General features: G+C 36.1%; 1 protein-coding gene and 1 long non-coding RNA gene across 2 annotated transcripts in view; one reads left to right on the top strand and one right to left on the bottom strand.

The window, feature by feature from the left end:
• Positions 1-22,206, bottom strand: part of LOC146401763 (uncharacterized) — a 909,931-nt gene that overhangs the window by 439,654 nt on the left and 448,071 nt on the right. The gene's annotated exons all lie outside the window — the stretch shown is intronic.
• Positions 5,016-5,954, top strand: LOC100154552 (olfactory receptor 4F3/4F16/4F29-like). The gene has a single exon (XM_001925067.1). The coding sequence runs from the start codon at positions 5,016-5,018 to the stop codon at positions 5,952-5,954; it is 939 nt and encodes a 312-aa protein (XP_001925102.1).

Below are 22,206 nucleotides of genomic sequence, written 5' to 3' on the forward strand. Positions count from 1 at the left end.
CAGAGAGGAAGGCTGTAACAGAATTAGCTTCAGCAGAAACTGTACAGGAAGGAAGAGTCAAGGAAATTGTGTAGAAAAGGGCACATGAGAGAAAATAAGGATGTTTTATTTTTCCTAGGTTTATTGAAAATAATGACATCTACCACCATATAAATTTGAAGTGTACAATAAGATGATCTGATTTACATATATTGTGAAATGATTACCACAGTAGGTTATTTAACATCCATCATCTCATATAGATACAATTAAGAGAAAAAAATTCTCCTTGTGATGAGAACTCTCTTATCTACTCTCTTGATAACTTTGCCAATGTATCATGAAGCAGCATTAACTAGTCATCAGGTTGTTGTGAGGTTATTTTTTAATTGGAATCCAGATTGGAGAATCAAGATAGGGGAGAAACAGGAGTTACCATAAGCTTCTCATTGCTGTTCCTGCTTTTAAGATTCTATGATCCATATTCTATTTTTCTCCATGTGCCAGGTCATCTTTGGCTTCATTCATATTGCACAGAATGGAATTTGATCGGACAACTTCAGTGTAACATGTACACCCAAGGATCTCTGCTTTTTTTTTTTTTTTTTTTGATACTTCATTCAGCTTCATATGGTAAGTAAATGTGCTACTCAAAAATCCTAAGTATTTTGTTCCTGAGTGTTTTGGAATGATGTCACAAAAATACACCATCTAGTGTTTGCCCAAGTTCATGAGTCTCATCTTCAGTAAGATTCTCAAAGTTGCTTGGAAATTTTATTTATTTTTTAGCTGTTTATAGATTCCTACCACTGTACAAATTTTGTGCACATAACAAATTCCCTTCTTTTTCATAGTCACCCTGAAAAAAACCTTTTTTCCTCTATTGTTGAAATTATTTGCCATTTCTGATTTTGCTTTCTCCACTTGGTCACCATGGGTTACCCCCCTACAATCTTGATTTTCTCTTTACTGTTTGATTTCACCTGCTCTCCTTAATGGCACCAAAGATATCTAAATCCATGCATTTTTCTTAGTCTTTTTCCTTTTTGATCTCTGTGCAGCTTGTGAAAGTGACAGCCATTACTTACCTCTTTGGCATTCCCTTCTCTCTTGATTTTTATTGTCATGCACAGAAAAGGGTCTTTTTAAAGGCCTAATGTATTAAAATGCTTGTAAGAATAATACAATAAGAATGGTGACAAATACAAAGTATTTGTTCTTTAGGGGCCATGTGTGTTTTCTCCATTAATTTTCTTTTATCTGCTTATATGTTATGCTTTAAACAAACCATCTTTCTCATAACTTCAACTTTTAGATGGCTTCTTAAATTTTGTCTCTAGCTGGGATTTTTCTTGCCTCTAAATTATTACCACTTTTTAGGAATAAATTGCCTTGTGATTTGATGAATCTTTTACTGGCACCAAAACTTTGGTGTATTTGGTTCTTTCCCATTATAACCAGAAAACACCTTTTTCCTTTCCCCTTAACTTATACCAATAATGTGTGGATTTATGTATATCCTCTTCTATAGAAGCTATGAAATCTTGGGTGTGTTGATGTATGTGCGTGTTAAATATTTACATGTATAGGATGGCATATTCTTCAGAATAAAATTGTATTCTTTTTTTTCCAGCTTTATTGAGATATGATTGACATGTAATTTTATGTAACTTTCAGGTGTACATTTTTTTAATTATGCTTTAAATTTATAGTAGGAATAATTTTTTAAGATTATGAACAAAGAACCATTTTGTGTTTTGCATGATGTAGTTAAAGAGCAAGGAATTTAGTATCAGAAAGGCTAATTTTGGGTTCCAAAATCAGTAATTCTGTTTTGGGATAAGTTACTGACTTCTCTGAACTTGCAATTCCCCCTCTATAAATGATAATAATGCTACTATGGAAATATCCCTCCAAAAGTAATCATAACAATTCAATATGTAGTAAATATGTGCCATACATGTAATGCATGCTTTTCCAGCTCTAAAATTCCATCATTAATTATTTCAGAAACTTTAATATTGTGGTTTTAAAATATCTGTATTTTCCTCTGTGACTTTAAAGATGGCATGAAAAATGACTACTACCTATATCATGAAAAATGTAAATGGAAAAACTTGAGATTGTATAAGTTCCCTGCTATGCAGGCTGTTTTTAGAATTACTGCTTCTCTCTCTTTCTGTGTCTCTTTCTGTCTCTGTCTCTGTCTCTCTCACTCTTCCTCCCTCTTACCCTTCCTCCCTCATTCCTTCTTCTCTCTCTCTTTCTACATGCTTCTTATTGTTTTCTAAACTTCAGAGGTTAAACCATGGACCACAATAAGGCTTGAGGTATGCCTTCCCTACTCCACAGCTGGAAATTTATAGCAAGAATATCAGACATTCTCTTGGGAGTGGTTGAGAAATGTGTTAATGTTCAATTTGATTTTGGAAACTTTACTTATTCTTACTGGACTTCACTAGAAAAAATGATAAGCTGGAAAATGGGGAACTGTGGAAAACTATGCACCTAAAAAAATGGCTTTACTTAGAGAAGAGTTGTTGACTAAACAATCAAGTAATCTTTGCTACTTCTTTCAAGCAGTATTAAAAAAAAATACACAATATTCTGAAGAAATGGTCATTGTCTTCTATACTTAGGTAGCAAGAATCGGTAATATTAAAAGTTTTGGAAGTTCCTGTGTTGGCTCAGGGGTAATGAAACCATGAGGATGTGGGTTCAATCCCTGGCTTCATTCAGTGGGTCAGGGATCTGGTGTTTCCATAAGCTGTGGTTAGTTCATAGATGTGGCTCAGATCCCACATTGCTGTGGCTGTGATGTAGGCTAGTGGCTGCAGCTCTGATTCAACTCCTACCCTGGGAACTTCCATATGCCTTGGATGTGGCCCTAAAAAGACAACAACAACAAAAAACTCTTGAAGAATTATGATAACTGGCAAAGGGTTTTGTCTAAATAAAGGATCATTTATTCTTTTCTCAGAATACCTTCCACTCTGCTCTCAGCTTATTAAATTTTCATTACTGTTTCAAATCTCACATCAAGTCTTTCTCTATTGTAAAGCTGTCTCTAAATTTCCCAGCAGATTCCTGTGTATCCTTCCTGGCCAACAGCAAGGACCTAGAGTTTCTCAGATGCCATATATGTGGTTTATTTTTATGTTTGTTATTTTTAGTTTTTGATAAAATTTAAGTTTCCTGATTTATAGTAATAATAGAGGGGAACAATTATGGGGCACAGTTACTGGGGAAATTTTTTGGCAGAAATGGGATTTTGATTGACTTTTAATGGATGAGCAGTGATTGTAAATGTTCTGTATGTGCTATCCAATACATAACCACTAGCCCCACAGAGCTACTGAGTACTAGAAGTATGGTAAGTGCAACTGAGAAAATAGATTTTTAATTTCATTTAATAACCACATGTAACAATGGCTACTGTTTTCACTGTTAGAAGTTTGGCTAATGTCCTCTCACTTTGTTATTTTTCTAGTATGTAGACTCTGAAGCCACATATGGACTAGAAAAATCTAGTTTCTCTGTCTCTAACCAGTTACTTGTTCCGCACTGATCCATGGTTTTCTCAATGATAAATTATTAACTTGGTCTAAATCATCACTATTGACATTTGTGGGAAAATAATTTTATGACTGATTCCACTCATAATGTAGACTGAGATGTGTGCATATGTGTGTGCATAAATGCCCATGTTAAAAGGCAAAGCTTTGAGATCCATTTTTTCTATTTCTGTGTTTCTCTTGCCCCTTCAGAGTCAGGTCTGAGGCTTTTTGTGTTCTTGTACCTTTATTTTACCAGCCCTTTACTGTGTATGCTTCAGCGTACTCCTTTTCTCAACTCACTCCAGCTTTTAGCTGCATGTCCAAATATTCTGGGAACAGAAGGACTTGACACTGAAGGATTAGACTCACAGACAAGAGAGTATTTCTTCTATGTGGCAAAAGTGTGTTCCCTGAAAGATCTAGAGAAGTTCATGTAGTATTCCCAAAATATGGTCAGGAAAGAGTCAGACTTGTCATCAGATGCCAGACAAGGGAGGTTTAAAGTAGAGAGATAAGATAAGAAGCATAAAGGGGACTCAGGGAGGGGGAGAAACAGGAGAGGGTGAATGGTTCTAGAACAACTGTGACATGAATGTGCATCTCTTCATTGCCAGGAAATTCTAAGGGTAGTGCTTAAATAGCTATAACCGAGCTATATAGCAAACCTCAAGAGATTGAGAAGAATCTGGAGACATAAATCAAATTGACCTTCTTAACTTCCTGATTTCCCGTAACACAACTTCCCCACCCCAACTCCAATCCCACCACACACATCCTGAACATGGCCTGGCTGCTAACCACTCTTCTAGGTACTTTTGCTTATAATCCTGGAAGCCCATGCAGATGCCCTGTGCTATGACTATCTAGTCTACCCTTTCCTGGGGACTGTCCTAGTCACCTCTATGCCCCATGACTGATTCTCTTATGCTCATCACTACGCTTGATCTTTGTGTAAATTGCGAATGTGCTTATAAGTGTGTTATAAAGTGACTCAAGAGACATATCATGCCTGAGATAGGTGAGGTTAAGAAATGACACAATTTGAATAGCCAAAGAATTGTTTTATGACCAGTTTAAAAATAGAACCTGTGAGTTCTGCCAAATGCCATCACTACCTCTTCCTTTTTTCTATCTTTCTGTTGCACTGTACCATCTAGACTGCCCATCCCAATCTTTGCTCTCCACAACTACTATGTTTTCATACTTGTTTCATTCTCTTTTATTTTTAGCCAATTAGTCCTAGAGGATGTGGTAAAGGGATATTGCATGTGGAAGTGACTCAACCACTTTAAGTGACCACAGGTAAAATGCTTATTTGGTAATGATATAGCCTTGAGGAGGAATTCTGCAAGAGTTATAGTCTTCACACTGTTTATATCCTTGAATAATGAATTATAATAATATGGGACATTATTAACATACCTATTTTCATTTTCTTTGCCTTTTTCTTTATCTGAAAACATTCCAGCTAACAAAATGATGAACAGAGATAATCATTCTGTGGTGTCAGAGTTTGTGTTCCTGGGACTCACCAACTCCTGGGAAATACAACTTCTCCTCTTTCTGTTCTCATCTGTTTTTTATGTGGCAAGCATGATGGGAAATTCTCTCATTTTGCTCACAGTGACTTCCGACCGTCACTTACACTCCCCCATGTACTTTCTGTTAGCCAACCTCTCCTTCATTGACCTAGGAGTTTCTTCTGTCTTTTCTCCCAAAATGATTTATGATCTGTTCAGGAAACATAAAGTCATCTCCTTCAGTGGCTGCATCACTCAAATCTTCTTCATCCACATCATTGGTGGTGTGGAGATGGTGCTTCTTGTCGCCACGGCCTTTGACAGATATGTCACCATATGTAAGCCTCTTCACTATTTGGCTATCATGAGCCCCAAAATGTGTATTTTGTTCCTGGTTGCTGCATGGATAATTGGTTTGGTTCACTCTGTGGTTCAGCTGGCGTTTGTTGTAAAATTGCCATTCTGTGGCCCTAATGTTCTAGACAGCATTTACTGTGACCTTCCTCGGTTCATCAAACTTGCCTGCACAGATACCTACAGACTAGAGTTCATGGTCACAGCCAACAGTGGATTTATATCCCTGGGATCATTCTTCATATTGACCATCTCCTACATTTTTATCCTGATTACTGTTCAGAAACACTCTTCAGGGAGCTCATCTAAGGCCCTCTCCACCTTGTCAACTCATGTCATGGTGGTGGTTTTATTTTCCGGTCCTTTCATTTTTGTTTATATGTGGCCTCATTCCACATCCAACCTAGACAAATTCCTTGCTGTTTTTGATGCAGTTCTCACTCCTTTTTTAAATTCAGTCATCTATACATTGAGGAACAAAGAAATGAAAGTGGCAATGAGGAAAGTATGCAGTCAGTTTTTTATTTATGGAAGGATTTCGTAAATGCCAAAAGTATCATGAAGTCTCCTTAGTCACATGGAGTAATATTGAATTTCCATTATTTTAATATCAGGAGTGTCTAAGTACCTTATGAACATTTAGTTGTCCCAAATTAAAATAACAAGGTTCTTTTAAAAATGTTAAGTGAGAGATTGTGTTACTCTATATGGTTGGCGGAAGAATGTGGTAAAATGTGTCTCTGGAGAAGGCCAAAATGCTTATCTCTCAGGAGACACGACCTTGATGAATTTACTATTGTCTATGCTAAGTCTGTTCAGTGTCAGAGTGAGTTATATATGAGGAAATGCTGATTGACACTAAGTAAATTGATGCTAGATGGAAATACATACATCAAGATCCCAGTTTATTAATTTGCCGCAAAAAATATCAAGTGGTCTGAATAACTTCCACATAAGTATTACTCATTATTTCACTATAGAGAAATTTCTGAGAATTCAAATGATGACAGAAACATCAATGAGCAGGAAATCAGGCAAGAAGAGTTAGTTGGATTATTCAAATATTTAATCATATCAATTTTGATACTTAATGCCTGTATGTCCCATGCTAGGATATGCCCATCATCACATTTGGAAAAACAAGATCCTTAAACCAGGCCTTTAATCTGAATAGTGCTGGCAGTTTTATCACAAAACATACCTTTTGACATTTTGGGAGGTTTTTTTGTTTGTTTGTTTTTTTGTTTGTTTTCGTCTTTTTAGGGCCACACCCCAGCATATGGAGGTTCCCAGGCTAGGGGTCTAATCAGAGCTACAGCTGCCGGCCTACACTGCAACCACAGCAACGCCAGATCCGAGCCGCATCTGCGATCTACAGCACAGCTCACAGCAACGTCAGGTCCTTAACACACTGAGCAAGGCCAGAATTGAACCCATGACCTCATGGATACTAGTCAGGTTCATTAACCACTGTGCCGTAATAGGAATGAGTTCCCATTTTGACATTTTTTAAGTCAGTCCCTTAGCATGCAGAGGTTCTCAGGCCATGTATTGACCCCTAGCCACAGCAGTGACAAGGCCGATCCATAACCCATCGTGCCCACACAGAACTCCTTTACCTTTTGACACCTGTTCGTATTATTTTCCTACATACATACAGATGCATTTTTATTTCCACATGTAATCAACCTAGTTCTTCCTTTTCCTTCTGCTGACATGACCATTCTTGTTACATCGGAATGATTTGAGTCACTGAAAGGTAAATTTTAGTTTTGGAGATGTTTTACTTATAATGGTATATGTTGAATATCTTCCTATATTCAATTCTATAGGAATAAGGGATTTGCATCAACAGATTTAGAAATTTCAATTCTTGCCCATTTCAACAAAGAACCAAGACTCACTCTCAAAGATGTAGAGCAGATAACTCTGATCGTTATACACCCGAACACACATTCAATATACTTTAACCAGTTTACCAAGGCTCCCTTGGGCTACTTGGCCCTTATTGATTTCACAACTTTTTTTGTTTGATAAGTTGTTTGCCTTTTCTTTTGATTTCCATTGCTCTTATATCTATTTTTCTGTTTTTGACTCCCTTTTCTTTGTACCCTTAGAAAACCAATATGCATATATCAGTTTACTGACTAGCACTTATACTCAGCTTCCTTATAATTTGTTTGGAAGTGGTGTTTTTAAAATGGAAGTTTCACTGGGTTTTCTCTTCCACTGACTAATGTTCATTAGATCTATAAAAGATTCTCAGATTCTTTATTATTTATGTTGATTTAAATGCCTGCTGCTCCCAATCTTTTCCCTTTCTGTGTTTGTGTTAGTTCTTTATCCATGACAAGATAGATTCTTCAACTGCATAGTGAATAAACATTTTCTGTATCATCCAATTTAAAACTGTTTTAATGTTATTCCTTGTTTATACATTTTATTTGAGTACAGTTGACTGACAATGTTGTGTTAGTTTCGAGGTGCACAGCAAAGTGAATCAGTTGTACACATATATAAATCTGTTCCTTTTCAGATTCTCTTCTCGTTTAAGGTTATTGCACAGTATTGAGTAAAATTCCCTGTGCTATACAATAGGTCCTTGTTACCTATCCATTTTGTATATAGTAGTTTGTACACGTCAATCGCAAACAACTAATTTATCCCTCCCACATTTCCCCTTTGGTAACCATAAATTTGGTTTGAAAATGTTTGAGTCTGTTTCTGTTTTGTAAGTTCCTTTGGATCATTTTTATTAGATTCCACATATTTATGATCTCATATGATATTTTTTTCTCTGTCTGACTTATCTCACTTACATGATAATTTCTATGTCCATTCATGTTGCTGTTAATGGTACCATTTCATTCTTTTTATGGATGAGTAGTATTCCATTGTATACATGTACCACATCTTCTTTAACCATTCCTCTGTCAGTGAACATTTAGGTTGCTTCCATGTCTTAGCTATTGCAAATGGTGCTGTGATGAACACTGAGTTGCATGTATCTTTTGAATTACAGTTTTCTCTAGATATATGCTCAGAAGTGGAATTGCTGGATCATATGGTAGTTCTATATTTAGTTTTTTAAGGAACCTCCATGCTTTTCTCCATAGTGGTTATACCAGCTTATAATCTCTTCATATTTTATTCTAAAAAATTATTGCTTCTGGTGGACACCTGCTCTGCTGTTTGCCCAAATAAGCAACCTTCTCCTTCTTCTAAATGTGTGTTATCTTGCAGCAACCATGTGGTATGATTAGATGACATGTAGAGCCTACCTCTCTGACCACTACTGCTTGGTCAAAGTTTAGGCTTCTCAACCGAGTGATGTAATGACAGTGATGTATCTGCAGGCCACAGTTAAATGGAGCAGGTATGTGTCTTTGACCAAAATGGGCCATATCTGAGCTTCCTCCCAGGAAGGGACTTTGAGAATAGAGAGAAAGCAAACCTCAGTCCCTTTTGGAGCTGTGGTATGTTGATCTGCTGGCAGGCATACATCCTGCTGTCAGAAAAACTTTCCTTAAAAAAGACACATGCACCCACGTGTTCATTGCAGCACTATTCACAATAGTCAAGACATGAAAACAACCCAAATGTCCCTCTACGGATGATTGGATTAGGAAGATATGGTATATACACACAATGGAATACTACTCAGCCATAAAAAAGAACAAAATAATGCCATTTTTAGCAACATGGATGGAACTAGAGACTCTCATCCTGAGTGAAGTCAGTCAGAAAGAGAAAGACAAATACCATCTGATAGCACTTATATCTGGAATCTAATATTCAGCATAAATGAACCTTTCCACAGAAAAGAAAATCATGGACTGGCAGAACAGACTTGTGGTTGCCAAGGGGGAGGGGGAGGGAGTGGGACGGATTGGGAGCTTGTGGTTAATAAATGCAAACCATTGCTTTTGGAATGTATTAGCAATAAGATCTTGCTGTGTAGTACTGGGAACTATGTCTAGTCACTTATGATGGGGCATGATAATGTGAGAAAATAGAAGGTATACATGTATGTGTAACTGGGTCACCATGCTGTACAGTAGGAAAAAAAAGATTGTATTGGGGAAATAACAATTAAAAAAAAAATTTTTAAGAGAAAAATTAAATTTGGGATAATTTTTTAAAGACATGTGAAAGAAGAAGCTGTAGGATTTAAAGACAGAAGCTTGGTGGTATTAAAAGTTCTTGGTTCCAGCTGTCTTGGGCATTCAGCTTCATTCTTGCCCTGTATTCAGTATCATCAATACCTGAGCTAATAAATGAGCCAATTCACCCATGCTCTGGCATAAGGTTGTTTAAGTTGTGATTCTATCATGTATAATCAAAAGTGTATTGATATGAATTGCCTTAGTGGATCAGCAGGTTAAAGATTCAATATTGTTTCTGTCAGGATGTGTTTGATCCCTGGCCTGGCACAGTGGGTTAAGGATCCAGCATTGCCTAAGGTGCAGCATAGGTGACAGATGTGGCTTAGATCCAGTGTTGCTGTGGCTGTGGCATAGGACTCAGCTGTAGCTGCAATTCGACCCTTGGCCCAGGAACTTCCATATGCCATGGGTGCAGCCCTTAAAAAGGAAAAAAAAAGAGGGGCATTGAGAAATACAACTCTGATTCTCAGGAATCTGATTTTTTAATTAATTCTGATGTGAAATCCTTTTTTTTCTTATTCCTTTAATAAAATACTAATTTTTTCTTGTAATAAAAGGAAAATATTCTCATTATGCAAGATTTATTTGGAAATTAGAAAGAAAAATATAAATATAAATCACCATATGAAAATAATTATTAGTAATATCTCAGTATATCTGTTTCTAGTATTGTTCTATGAATAAATATAAATATATATTTACAAAATTAGGATTTTATAGTCTCTTCATTTTTATCCTGCCTTCTTTGATAAATATTATGTACTGAGATTACTGTCACATTATTACATATTGTAGCACAAGAAAATTTTTAATATATACATGATATTGCTTTGTGCGATAATAGCATAATCACATTTGTTATTACTCTGATGTTGGTCAATTAGATTATCTTCAGTTTTTTATTCTGCCTTGAGAATTTATTCATATGCCTCTCTGTGTTTTAGATGACTTCCTTTATAGATTGATATTTTTAGATTAGTAGGATATGATATTTTAAAATCTATATTATCATTTCTCTCAAAAGAGATGTACTTGCTGAGAAGTATATCCATTACAATACCCCCCCAAACACTGAATGTGATTATTTAAAATATTTATCAAGTTAACAGACAAAAAAAGATTACATATTATTTTAAATTTCTTTTGGAGTCCCCCAATGGAGCAGTGGATTTACAATCTAGCTGCAGAGGCTCAGGTCACTTTGGAGGTGTGGGTACAATCCCCAGCCTGATGCAGTGGTTTAAATGATCTGACATTGCCACAGCTGCAGCATGGGTCATAGTGTGGCTTGGATTCAGTCCCTGGCCCAGGAACTTCCCCATGCCACAGGTGCATAAAATGAATAAAGAAATTAAATAAATAACTATATTTGATTACTTATACTTGTACCTTTTCACATGTTATTAATCTGAACTCTTTGAATTACCTGTCAGGAATCTAATCCAAACAAGCTTAAAACAACTAAAACAAAAAATTGTAGAATTTCAGTTGTTCAAAAGAAATAGATCTAGAGAGCTCTTGTACAACAATGTGAATGTTCTGAACAGCTTGAATTGTAAATTTGAAACTGGTTAAGATGATAAATTGTATGTTGTATGTGTGTGAATTTTTATCACATAAAAAATTTTTATATATTTTTTAAAAAGGAACTGAATTGACTTAAGTTATTATTTTGACATCCAACAGAGGAGTCAGCCTCTTGGAGTCCAGGGATTCACTGACTTTCACACTTTTAGATTTTCTCTATCATTCACTCTCTCTATCTCTTGCTTTTTTCTCCCTTTCTTTCTCTCCTCCCTCTCTAGCTATGGATTCTGTAAATCTAAGTACAATGGTCTTATTTTCTCATTTTGCACTTGGGTTTTTTATGTATGGGGTGGAAATTGAGTAGAGGCTACAAATAACTCAATTTTAAATCATTACAGGAGAACAACCTGGCAGAAAAGGAAAAGTTTTTTTTCCTAATGTCTGTATTAAAACACAATGGAAGAATCCATACTGGTGTTTTACTTCCATGCCAGGTCTCTCATAGGCCAGGTCTGGACACATCCCTACCTTGGCAGGAGCCAAGGTTATCTAGTTGATAGCCACCAGAGAACTACATGAGTTTGAGGAGGAGCATTTCCCAAATTGGGGAGCTGGGGTAGAGCCAACAGTGGAAAGAGATAAGTGATTCAGTACAGAAAAAATTGCCCCATGTTTTTTCTTATTGAAACAGGAATTAATATCATTTGATTAGGTATTCTTCCTTCCTATCCATACTGGTGGTATATTAGTTTTTTTATATTGATTTATTAGTCCTACATATATGTTAAAGATATTAATTCCTTTATTATAATATTTATGTTCAAAATATCTCTCCCAATTTTTTACTTTCTTTTTAGTTTTACTTACCATATTCTGAAACATTAAAGTTGTACTTCTGTGATACTGTCTACATAGAGCTTTTTTAAATTGTGACTTCATGGTGATATTCTTAAGTTCTTTCCCATCCCAATACCTAATGAATACTCATGACTCTGTATTTCTAAGATACATTATCTACCTATAAATTATTTTGTAGCATTGTTAAAATGGAAATATTACCCAAAGAAATTTATATATTTCACGTGATCCCTATCAAATTACCCATGGCAATTTTCACAAAACTAGAGCAAATAATCCTAAAATTATATGGAACAATAAAAGACCCAGAATTTTCAAAGTTATCTGGGGTAGGGGGAGCAAGAGGCATAACTCTCCCAGTCTTTAGACTATATTATAAAACTACAATAACCAAAAAAGTGTGGTACTGGTACAAAAACAGGCATACAGATCAATCAGAGTAGAGAGCCCAGAAATAAACCCACAAACCTACAGTCAGTTAATCTTTAACAAAGGAGGCAGGGATACAAAATAGGTAAAAGACAATCTCTTTAGCAAGTCATGGTGAAAAAATTGGACAGCTGCATGTAAGTCAATAAATTTATAACACAGCCTCACACCATGTACAAAAATAAACTCAAAATGGCTTAAAGATTTAAACATAAGACATGACACCATAGAATTCCTAGAAGAGAACATAGGCAAAATGTTCTCTGACACGAATTGTACAAATGTTTTATTAGGTCAGTCTCCCAACACAATAGAATTAAAAAACAAAAATAAACAAATGATAGCTAATCAACTTATAAGCTTTTGCACAGCAAAGGAAGCCATTAACAAAATGAAAAGACAGCCTGAAGGATGGGAGAAAATGTTTGCAAATGAGGTGACTGAAGGGACTAATCTCAAAAATATAAAAACAACTCATACAACTCAACAACAACAAATCAAAAATGGACAGAAGACTTAAACAGACATTTCTCCAAAGAAGACATACAGGTGGCCAGTAGGCCCATGAAAAGATGCTCAACATCACTAATTATCAGAGAAATGCAAATCAAAACTACAATGAGGTGCCACCTCACGCCAGTCAGATTGGCCATCATCAAAAAGTCCACAAATGATAAATACTAGAGAGTGTCTAGATAAAATAGAAGCCTCCTATTCTGTTGTTGGGAATGTAAATTGATAAAACCACTATGGAAAACAGTATGGGGGTTCCTCAGAAAACTGAAAATGGAATTATTGCATTATCCAACAATCCCACTTCTGGGCATATATTGGGACAAAACTATAATTCAAAAACATACATGCACCATTATGTTCCTTGCATCACTATTCATAATAGCTAAGACATGCAAACAACCTAATTGCCCATAGACAGAGGAATGGATTAAAATGATGTAATACATATACACAATGGAATACTACTCAGCCATAAAAAGAACAAAATAATGCCGTTGCAGCAACATGGATGCAACTAGAGACTCTCATACTAAGTGAAGTGAATGAGAAAGACAAATACCATATGATATCCCTTACATATGGAATCTAAAATATGGTACAAATAAATCTATCTCCAAATAGAAATGCCATGTGCATAGAGAAGAGACTTGTGGCTGCCAGGGAAGGGGCGGGGTGGAGAGGGATCAACTAGGAGTTTGGGTTAGTAGATGCAAACTACTACATTTAGAAAGGAAAAACAACAAGGCCCTACTGTATAGCACAGGGAACTATATCCAATATCCTGGGGTAGACCATGATAAGAATATTACAAAGAATAAGATCATATTTTTAAAAATATGTATATTTATAACTGAGTCACTTTGCTATACAGCAGAAATTGGTACAACACTGTAAATCAACTAAACTTAAATTTAAAAATTTTTTATTTTGCTGCAAATAATAGAAGAGGATGTAAATTTTTCAAAAATTTTTGTTAATTACCTCAGCACCATTTAATGAATAATCATTTCCCTTATGACTTGTACCCATTTTATACTACATTATCACGTAGATACAGCCCTTGTGTCTTCTGAAATCTAGACCTATGTGTAATATATCTTCTATCATCTCCTCTTGGATGCTTCAGATTTCATTTCAATGGATTCAGTGATGATCATTGAAAACAGTGTCCTCCTCCACTAACATCTATCCAGTCACAAAAATAAACCCAAAAGTGATTCTCTCCCTCTCTCTCTCCCTCTTCCACTTTCCCCCCCCTCAATTTTTCACTCATGCAGTAAATATTGACTGCTTACTAAGTGCCAAGCATTATTATAGATTTTGGGGGTATATATTTATAAAATATAAAAAAAATAATTCCTACTGTTGTGAAGCTTATGTTTTACTGGAGCTATTTAGACAATAAATAATAAAATAAATAAGTAATTTTCTAGGTGGATTGAGACTCCAGAGTTGGGAGAGTGGGTGGGATTTCTAAATAGGGTAGTTATGGTAGGCATCATTGGGAAGGTGTCATTAAGCAAAGGTTGGTATAGCTCCATGAGTTTTTAATACAGATATGAGAGAGGAAGGACATCCCAGACGGGGTAGGGCCAGAATAAAGACCTAAAGTGCCTGGTGTGTTCAAGAAACATCCAGAAGACCAGTGTTACTTTGTCAGGATAAAAAAGTAGGGAAAATGCAGTGACATAAAAGGAAGCCAAATCATGTGGGATTCTATAGACCATGGTAAATAATTTGGCTTTTACTCTGAGGAAGGTGGTGAGGACAGTGGAGGGTTCTGGGCATAGAGGTGACGTGTGTCATTTACGTTTAAAATGATTTTTATGTCTGGTTGTCCTTCTAAGAATAGTCTGGGGAGGGGTAGTATAGTGGTCTCTGCGGTGAGAAGTTAGTAGTCTGTTGCAGAAATCAAGGAAACAGAGAGATGGTGGCTTGGTTAGCAATGTACATGGTAAGATGTCAGTGGTAAGATTTTGAAGCATTAGCTAATAGGAATCTCCAACAGAGGGGATGCTGAATGTGAGAGAAGTGACTCCAAGTTTTTTCACTTCAGCAAGTGGAAGAGGAATTTCTCATCACGTAAGGTGGAGGAACAGGTAAGAGCAGGACACATTTAGTACACATTACATCTAGATGTTCATAGGATGTACAAGTGGAAAATACAAACCACTGTTCTCTTACCATGTCTCACAGTGGGTGAGTCTGTATTCTGCCCTTTAGCTTTATATCTCCCTACCACAGGTCACCACGATAGTTGTGGGGTTCCCATGTTTCATCATTCCTACCCATTTTTAGGTGGACCATCTCTGGGCAGTAGCTATTGAGTCAGCCCCTAGCTCTTCTTCAGCACTAATTGCTCTATATGTAGGTATAGACTCAGTGTGCCTATGGGAAGAGATGAAGTCAGGGTATTCCAATGGTGCTATCTTGCCCTTCCCTCAGTCAGAAAATGCCTTTAGTTGTACTTGTCCTTTGGAATGGGAGATGGCCTGTGATACAGATTCCGTTCATTTGTGGACAGGGCTAATTGTTGTTTGGCTTAAGACCTAAGAAAGAACAAGGGTATAAATTTCTTGAGGTGGAGTCTAGGGAAAGAGACGTGGATGGAATTTTTAAAGAGGCATAAAGAATGCCCATGTGAAAGACTATTAGAGATTATTCACTATGAAGGGACAAGATGACTTACTTCTGTGATGGAAATCAGCCTCTTTTCCCAGCTATCCTCATATCGCTTCATTAGTATCATGCACTCAGTCGTTCTTAACCGGTACTAAACAGTGACCATAGCAGCATAAGTAAAGTCTCAGCATAGACTTAACCACGTAAATTTCTGCTCACTCATCACCATGGATGACTGCAAACGCTGCCAATGCACAAGTAAAGCCTCAGGACACTCCATAGTGCCAAACCTCACCATGCTCTCAGTAGACTCACTGTCCTCTTGTTCTGGAAGGATTAGAGAGTTGTCTTCATAGTAATGTAAATCTACACTGAGTACTAATTTTCATTTCCCAATCATGTGGCTTCTGCTGACACTACCACATATGGACTTATAGAGTACCTTTTCTGCTTTATCAACTCCTATGATCTCCAATGAAACATCAGCTCTAGACACATTTTTACAGAAGATGAAGTATGACCACCAGACTCACACCCAAAGAATTTACTATATTTATTCATGCTCCATAACCAAGAAACAACTCACCAGTGTGGTGATGGGATGGCCTGGTGAATACTAAGCTTTTATATCAATTGGGAAGTGAAAACTTTGCATGCTTACAATGTTGTTTATCTGATTCACTACATAACTTGAACCAGTAGCTAATATATATTGCCACCTGTCCTATAGCCAGCAGGTATGAACCCAAAATGTAAACAGTCACTCTAACAATAAGACCAAATCTTACTATGGAAGTTTATGCTTCCTTCCCATTCTTGTAAACTTTGGTTTTATAAGTTCAGAGGTCCTAGTACCCCAGGGAAGAATATTCCAGAGAGAAACAGCTAAAACTGGCCTCTGACAACTTGGAGCTCCTTGTATAAGTGAATTTGTACATGGAAAAGAGCTTGCCTTTGACAATTGTGGGAACTAGGGTAACAGTAAAAATGGAAATCCATAAACCATATATTGAAATATTTGACTTTTTTTTCTTTTTTTTTTTTTTTGTCTTTTCTCATTTTAGGGCCTCACTCACAGCATATATAGGTTCCCAGGCTAGAGGTCCAATCGGAGCTGTTGCTGCTAGCCTACACCAGCTCCACAGTGGTGCCAGATCCGAGCCATGTCTGCAACCTACACCACAGCTCATGGCAACGCCGGAACCTTAGCCCATGGCGCAAGGCCAGAGATCGAATCTGCAACCTCATGGTTCTTAGTTGGATTCATTTCCTCTGTGCCACAACAGGAACTCCATATTTGACATTTCTAACTCACGGTGACAAAATCTTGAGTACAGTGTGATCTGTCTTTCTGTGTTAATAAACATGTTTGCTCTTTGTCTCTAGGGTCTAATTATGAGTCTTGAGGACCTTTGTTATGGTCAAACCAAATAGGTCCCTAGGGGGTAAATTCCCTTGATACATGAACTCCTTCCAAACGCTTGTCTTTGCAGTATCACTTGGTCACTGTCCTCCAGAGCTGTTAATTAGCATTATTTCCACAATGGCAAGATTTCGTGGCACTTTGTGTTAGAGAACACAAGAAATCTAATTCTCTATGAGGAGGCTTTTTCCTTTGTCCAGGTAAAGTAGAAGAATGGGGATCAATTTAATGATAAATAGAGTAACTTTAGGGTCAGACATGAACTGCTGTGGACATGAGTCATATCTTCAAATGCATTAGTGTTATCCTTATGCAGGGCAGTTAGCATCTGAGGTAACAAGTAGACTAGTAGTGGGGAATAAATGTGAAAGGGGTATTGACATGTTGGAGAAGGTAAACTCACTTTGACTTTTAACTGGAATCACAGTGTTAAGGTAATGCAAAAGATATTAGGAAAAGACAAATGGTTTTATAAGGTTCGGAGTTTAACGCTCTGTTGCCAGGATGATGGTACGAATGTTTCTCACCCTCTGTGTTTTGATTAAACAGGTAAGAAAAATAGGTGACACAAGAAAGTAAGAAAGCAAGTACTCTTGTAATCTCCATTAGTTTTTCAAAGAGATGTCAGTTTTCTTCTCTGACAAGGAAATTTGAATTTATTAGGTACTTTCAAAATTGTCAAGATGAAAAAAGTCTGAATGGAAGATACCTGAATAGAAAAGATATGCAAAAACCCAAAGCTGATTAAATTGTTTCCAAAGTAAATGTCATCTCAAAATAGTATGTGGAAAGTATACAGTAAAGTGAAAACTACCAGATCAGTTGGTCCTTCTGCTTTCTTAAGTGATTTACAACTTTAGAATTTTGTTAATTTTGTCTCTAAACTTTAAGTAGCATACAGATTCTTTAGAGAAAGTTGATAATTGTGATTTTTTTTGCAAGGTTGGAGGTAGATAAAAAGGTTATCCTAAGAGAAAATATGAAAGGAATTGAGTTTTTGAGTGCTGAAAAACAGAAAGCTAAAGGGCGATATAGTTTGTTGAGTTTGTGTACATAAAATCTTAATTGAAAAAAATCATTGAAAATATTTCTGTTGCATGCGGTTATAACAAGTAAAAGAAATGGTCTTAAATTAGGAGAAGCAGTTGTGAAGAAGAATTTATGACAATTTTTAAAATAAAATGCAGGGCATTTTACCTGAGGGAAGTTACGGCCTCTTGGTATTTTTAGATTGAGAGGGAAATTTATATGAATTATGGTTTAGATTTTTAAGGCCAAGAGATGTCTATAGGCCTCTTTCAGCCTGATAATTCTATTATTTGGAACCCCAGCTACCAATACTTTTCTCATCTACAAATATAAAATATCTGGGAATCTGTTTCTGGAAAATTGATTGATTCTATGTGGGTCGAGAAAAAGGTTTAGTCAAAAGGTGAAGAGCTAGTTCTTTTCTTTTATATCATAAATAATTATTTAAAACAGATGGTTATCATTAATGTGTTTGAGAAGAATAATCTAACAACTTTCTCTTTCAAGCCAAACCAGGCTATAAGAGAATGTGGTTTCAGAATATCATCTATCAGCATGTCGATTATAAGTATTTGATGACTTCTGGGTGAACCGGCATCATATACTAGTGGATCCATTTAGAATCCTGTCTAGGATTTTACACGTCAAACTCTGACTTTTTCTATATTCTGATATTTGTTCATATATTTCCTCTTCCTTTTAGTACATCTATGAAAAAATTATTTTTTACTTCTTCTAACCATTTTTTTACCAGTACTCATCCCAGGGTAACTAAAGAACTGTCGATACTGTCCTATTAGGTTCCATATTTATATTTCCTTCCCCTGTAAACTCATTTTCTTCAAATTTTTTGTTCTTATATATTATCAGAAGGTATTGGAGATCCAAAGGGAAAATTAATATACAACTTGTATTTGTAAATTTGATGTGTATAACTGGCAAATATTTATCAAGAAAATCTTCCAAGAGACTGAGCACTTAAAAGATAGCTCAGAAATAGTACTAAAAGTGGTTCATGTTTATAGAGTTTCTGAAGCGTAGGAAGTAATGACAATCATATTCCATAAAGTGTCTCAATTTAAAGTAGGCCTTTTCTTTCTTCTTTGCCTTTATATACATACTGTCCTTAATTCTTCTTCATTTTAGGTTTTCATTTTGGCATAGTTTCTTTTTCCTTAATTCTTCTTCACTTCTATCATCTAGTCTCTTTTTTTTGGCTCTTCAGAACTCTTCTCAGGTTTTTATGCATCCCACCAATTATAAATCAGGCGCATTTTAATGTCTTAAGCATCCAATTATATCTCTTCTATACTTGTTGAATTTTTGTATTATAAATACATAATCTGTTATATCTGTTGAAATATGAATTGCAATATGATTCTCCCATGTTGAAGGCCACCTTCACTGTGTCTAGATCAGAGATTTTACATCACTAAAACCTTGAACCAATTTTTCACAGAGGCAATGTCTTTAGTGTCTCCCTCCTTCCTTCTTTATTTTAAGCATGTGTTAGCAGCTGAGGTTACAAAAAAAAAGGATAAACACAATTCTTCTTGTCAATCCATTTACTTATAAATTAACTGTAAAGTAATATGATCAGGATGATTTGGAACATGAATAAAGTGCCATGAATAGGAAAATAAACAAAGAAGGTATGAATCTGCTTAGACTGTGAAGAGGTGGTAGGAAAGGCAGTCTAACCATTATGGCATGTGTTTACTTTGAGGTGTGGGTTGTACTTCTCTTCCAGAGAAAAGAAAAGAGCAACTGGTGGAGACTGTGGAGCGGTGGAAGGGGAGTTTGGAAAGAAGAACTAGTATATTTACAGGCATGTAGTGTGTAGCATTGTCAGACAATAATCCGGTGATGTCGGATCATAGAGTGCAAGAAAGGAGATGGGAAAAATGAAAGAGGAAATGGGGTCTAAAAGAACCAGATACCAGAGGGCTTTGATTGCTCTTATAGCAGTTTGAGGGTTATCTGGAAGCAAAAAAAAAAAGGACCCATTAACACTTTGATTGGGTCTGCATTGAAAGCCATTGAATTTTTGTTGGAACAGCAAAAAGTCTTGAACAAGAGGATCATAATAGATTTTGTGGTAGATCGTGTAAAACTGATGAAAATAAGGACAGTGAGAAGAGAAAGGGATAGATACATAGCAGATGCACTAAATTTAAAAAGAAACTGGACATATTTCCCTGATTTAAAAAGTATTCAAGAGGGTTCCCATAGTTGCTTAGCAGGTTAAGAACCTGACTCATATCTATAAGAATGCAGGTTCAATCCCTGGCCTTTTTCTCAGTGGGTTAAGGATCTGGCATTGCTGTGGTTGTGGTGCAGGCCAGCAGCTGCAGCTCACATTCAACCCCTGGCCTGGGAACTTCCATATCTGCACGTGCAGCCCTAAAAAGAAAAAAAAGTATTCAAAACTGAATGTTTGGCAATGTTCAGTATTTTACAATGTACATTTGTTAATTTTTATCAGACCATTTTGTTATTAAATCATTACAAATAAAATTCACTCATTCTATAAAATCACTCTTTTATATTCCCCAGAGAAGTTGTTGGATAGCCATCTTCTTCAAAAGTTTATAGTTGTTTATTTGTTTACTTGTTTTAATAATTATTTTTAATTCAAAAAATTATATCACTTAACATGAATTATAATTTGATATTTTCACACATTCTATGTTTAAGGTTTTTTTCATGATGACAGATACAAATCTGGTTTATTCAGTTTCCTTTCCAAATGCTTCATTATATGTTTTTAATTTACAAGAATTTACCAACATATGGCCTCACTGAGGACATACATGTTATTTCCATTACCAAGGGCATCAAAGAGGAAGAATTAATTGTATTTTGTGATAAATATTATCTCACATTCTCAGTTTTGTAAGACATGAGTTTTCTCCATTTTATAGATGGGAAAAGAGCTCAGAGATGAAATATATGTTACCCAAATCACCAAGTGATTAGATAGAAATGTATGAAATATGCTTTTTCAGATAGTGAAGCCTATACTCATTTTATTATTGCATGCAGCTTCTTTAAAAAATAAAAAAATAATTGATCTGAGATACTGTAAGAGCTAAAATAGAGGCAGATTCAAAGAAGGATGAAATTATACCCAAGGTCTGTCTTTAATATGAAGTCCCAATTGGAGTCTAGGGTTCCTGTATCCACAAGATTAGTGATCCACCTCAATACACTTTGACTTGAATGAGGCACTCAAGCTTTTCACTGAAGGCCTGTTATGTCCTCTAGCACTCTTCTAGGCACTGTGGTGTTTATAAATAAATATGATGGGTAGAGTTGTTTCATGGTCCATGTGGGGAGTTAAAGTGAAACACTAGAAACAGGAAATTACTCAGGTTGGAGGAATCAAGAGTGATTTCATGAAGAAAATAGAACCTAGAAACAGGCACCTTTATGGATGCTTCTAAATAATTAGCTTATGCTGATCCCTATCTGGTGTCCAAGGCCCCTCTGGAGAGAGAGCGCTTGCGTACAACATGTTAAACTGGCATTTTATATCATTTTATACCATCCAAAAAGCTTTCTGTTTCAAATAACAATACTTGTAAAAATAAGCAAAGTGAGAACAAATGTTTTGGCAGACTACCAAGTTTCCCAGGACACCGAGGTACCTTAATTAGTGATAGAAAGTTGTCAAGGGTGACTAATCATGGCGCCTAGAGCAGCAGTTGCCAGTATGACAGTAAATGGCAGTCATCACCTGTATTAGGGGCTTATCTTCCCCCAACAATTTCTACTCTCACCCTGCCACATGTGTTTTTTTTTCAGGTTGTGTCCTCAGGAAGTCATGAATAAAGGAAAAAATAAAGCAGGAAATAGGAGAGGGACTGATCTTGGAGTCTGTAAATGGGTTTTAATATGAGTTCTAACACTAAGTAAATTTATGGCTTTGGTCAGGTTATTTAGTTTACTTGGGTATTGATTTCCTGATTTATAATGACTAATGATTTTCTGAATAAGGGACATTAGCTTTACCAGCCGGTCCCAAAATGGAACTCATTTATTTCAGTTTCTTTGACTAGACTGAAGACTTCTTTTAGTCTTATTCGTACTTTGGGTTTCCCTCCAGACATAAATTTCACTTTGCTGAAATGTCCCCACCCTCTTGAACTTTCCTTCTTTTCTCACCAGGTGAGTGTCTAACACAAGCAAATACATTTGATCCTCGAAAAACTTAAGGATGTGGA

This window comes from Sus scrofa, chromosome 7, assembly GCF_054392235.1.
Source record: "Sus scrofa isolate SSC_HxYL_T2T_F1_AM1 chromosome 7, Sscrofa_HxYL_maternal_Yorkshire_Landrace_v2.0, whole genome shotgun sequence".
NCBI classification, from domain to species: domain Eukaryota; kingdom Metazoa; phylum Chordata; class Mammalia; order Artiodactyla; family Suidae; genus Sus; species Sus scrofa.

Excerpts from the sequence above, each read along its gene's own strand:
- LOC100154552 (XM_001925067.1), top strand. The coding sequence starts at position 5,016 with ATGAACAGAGATAATCATTCTGTGGTGTCAGAGTTTGTGTTCCTGGGA.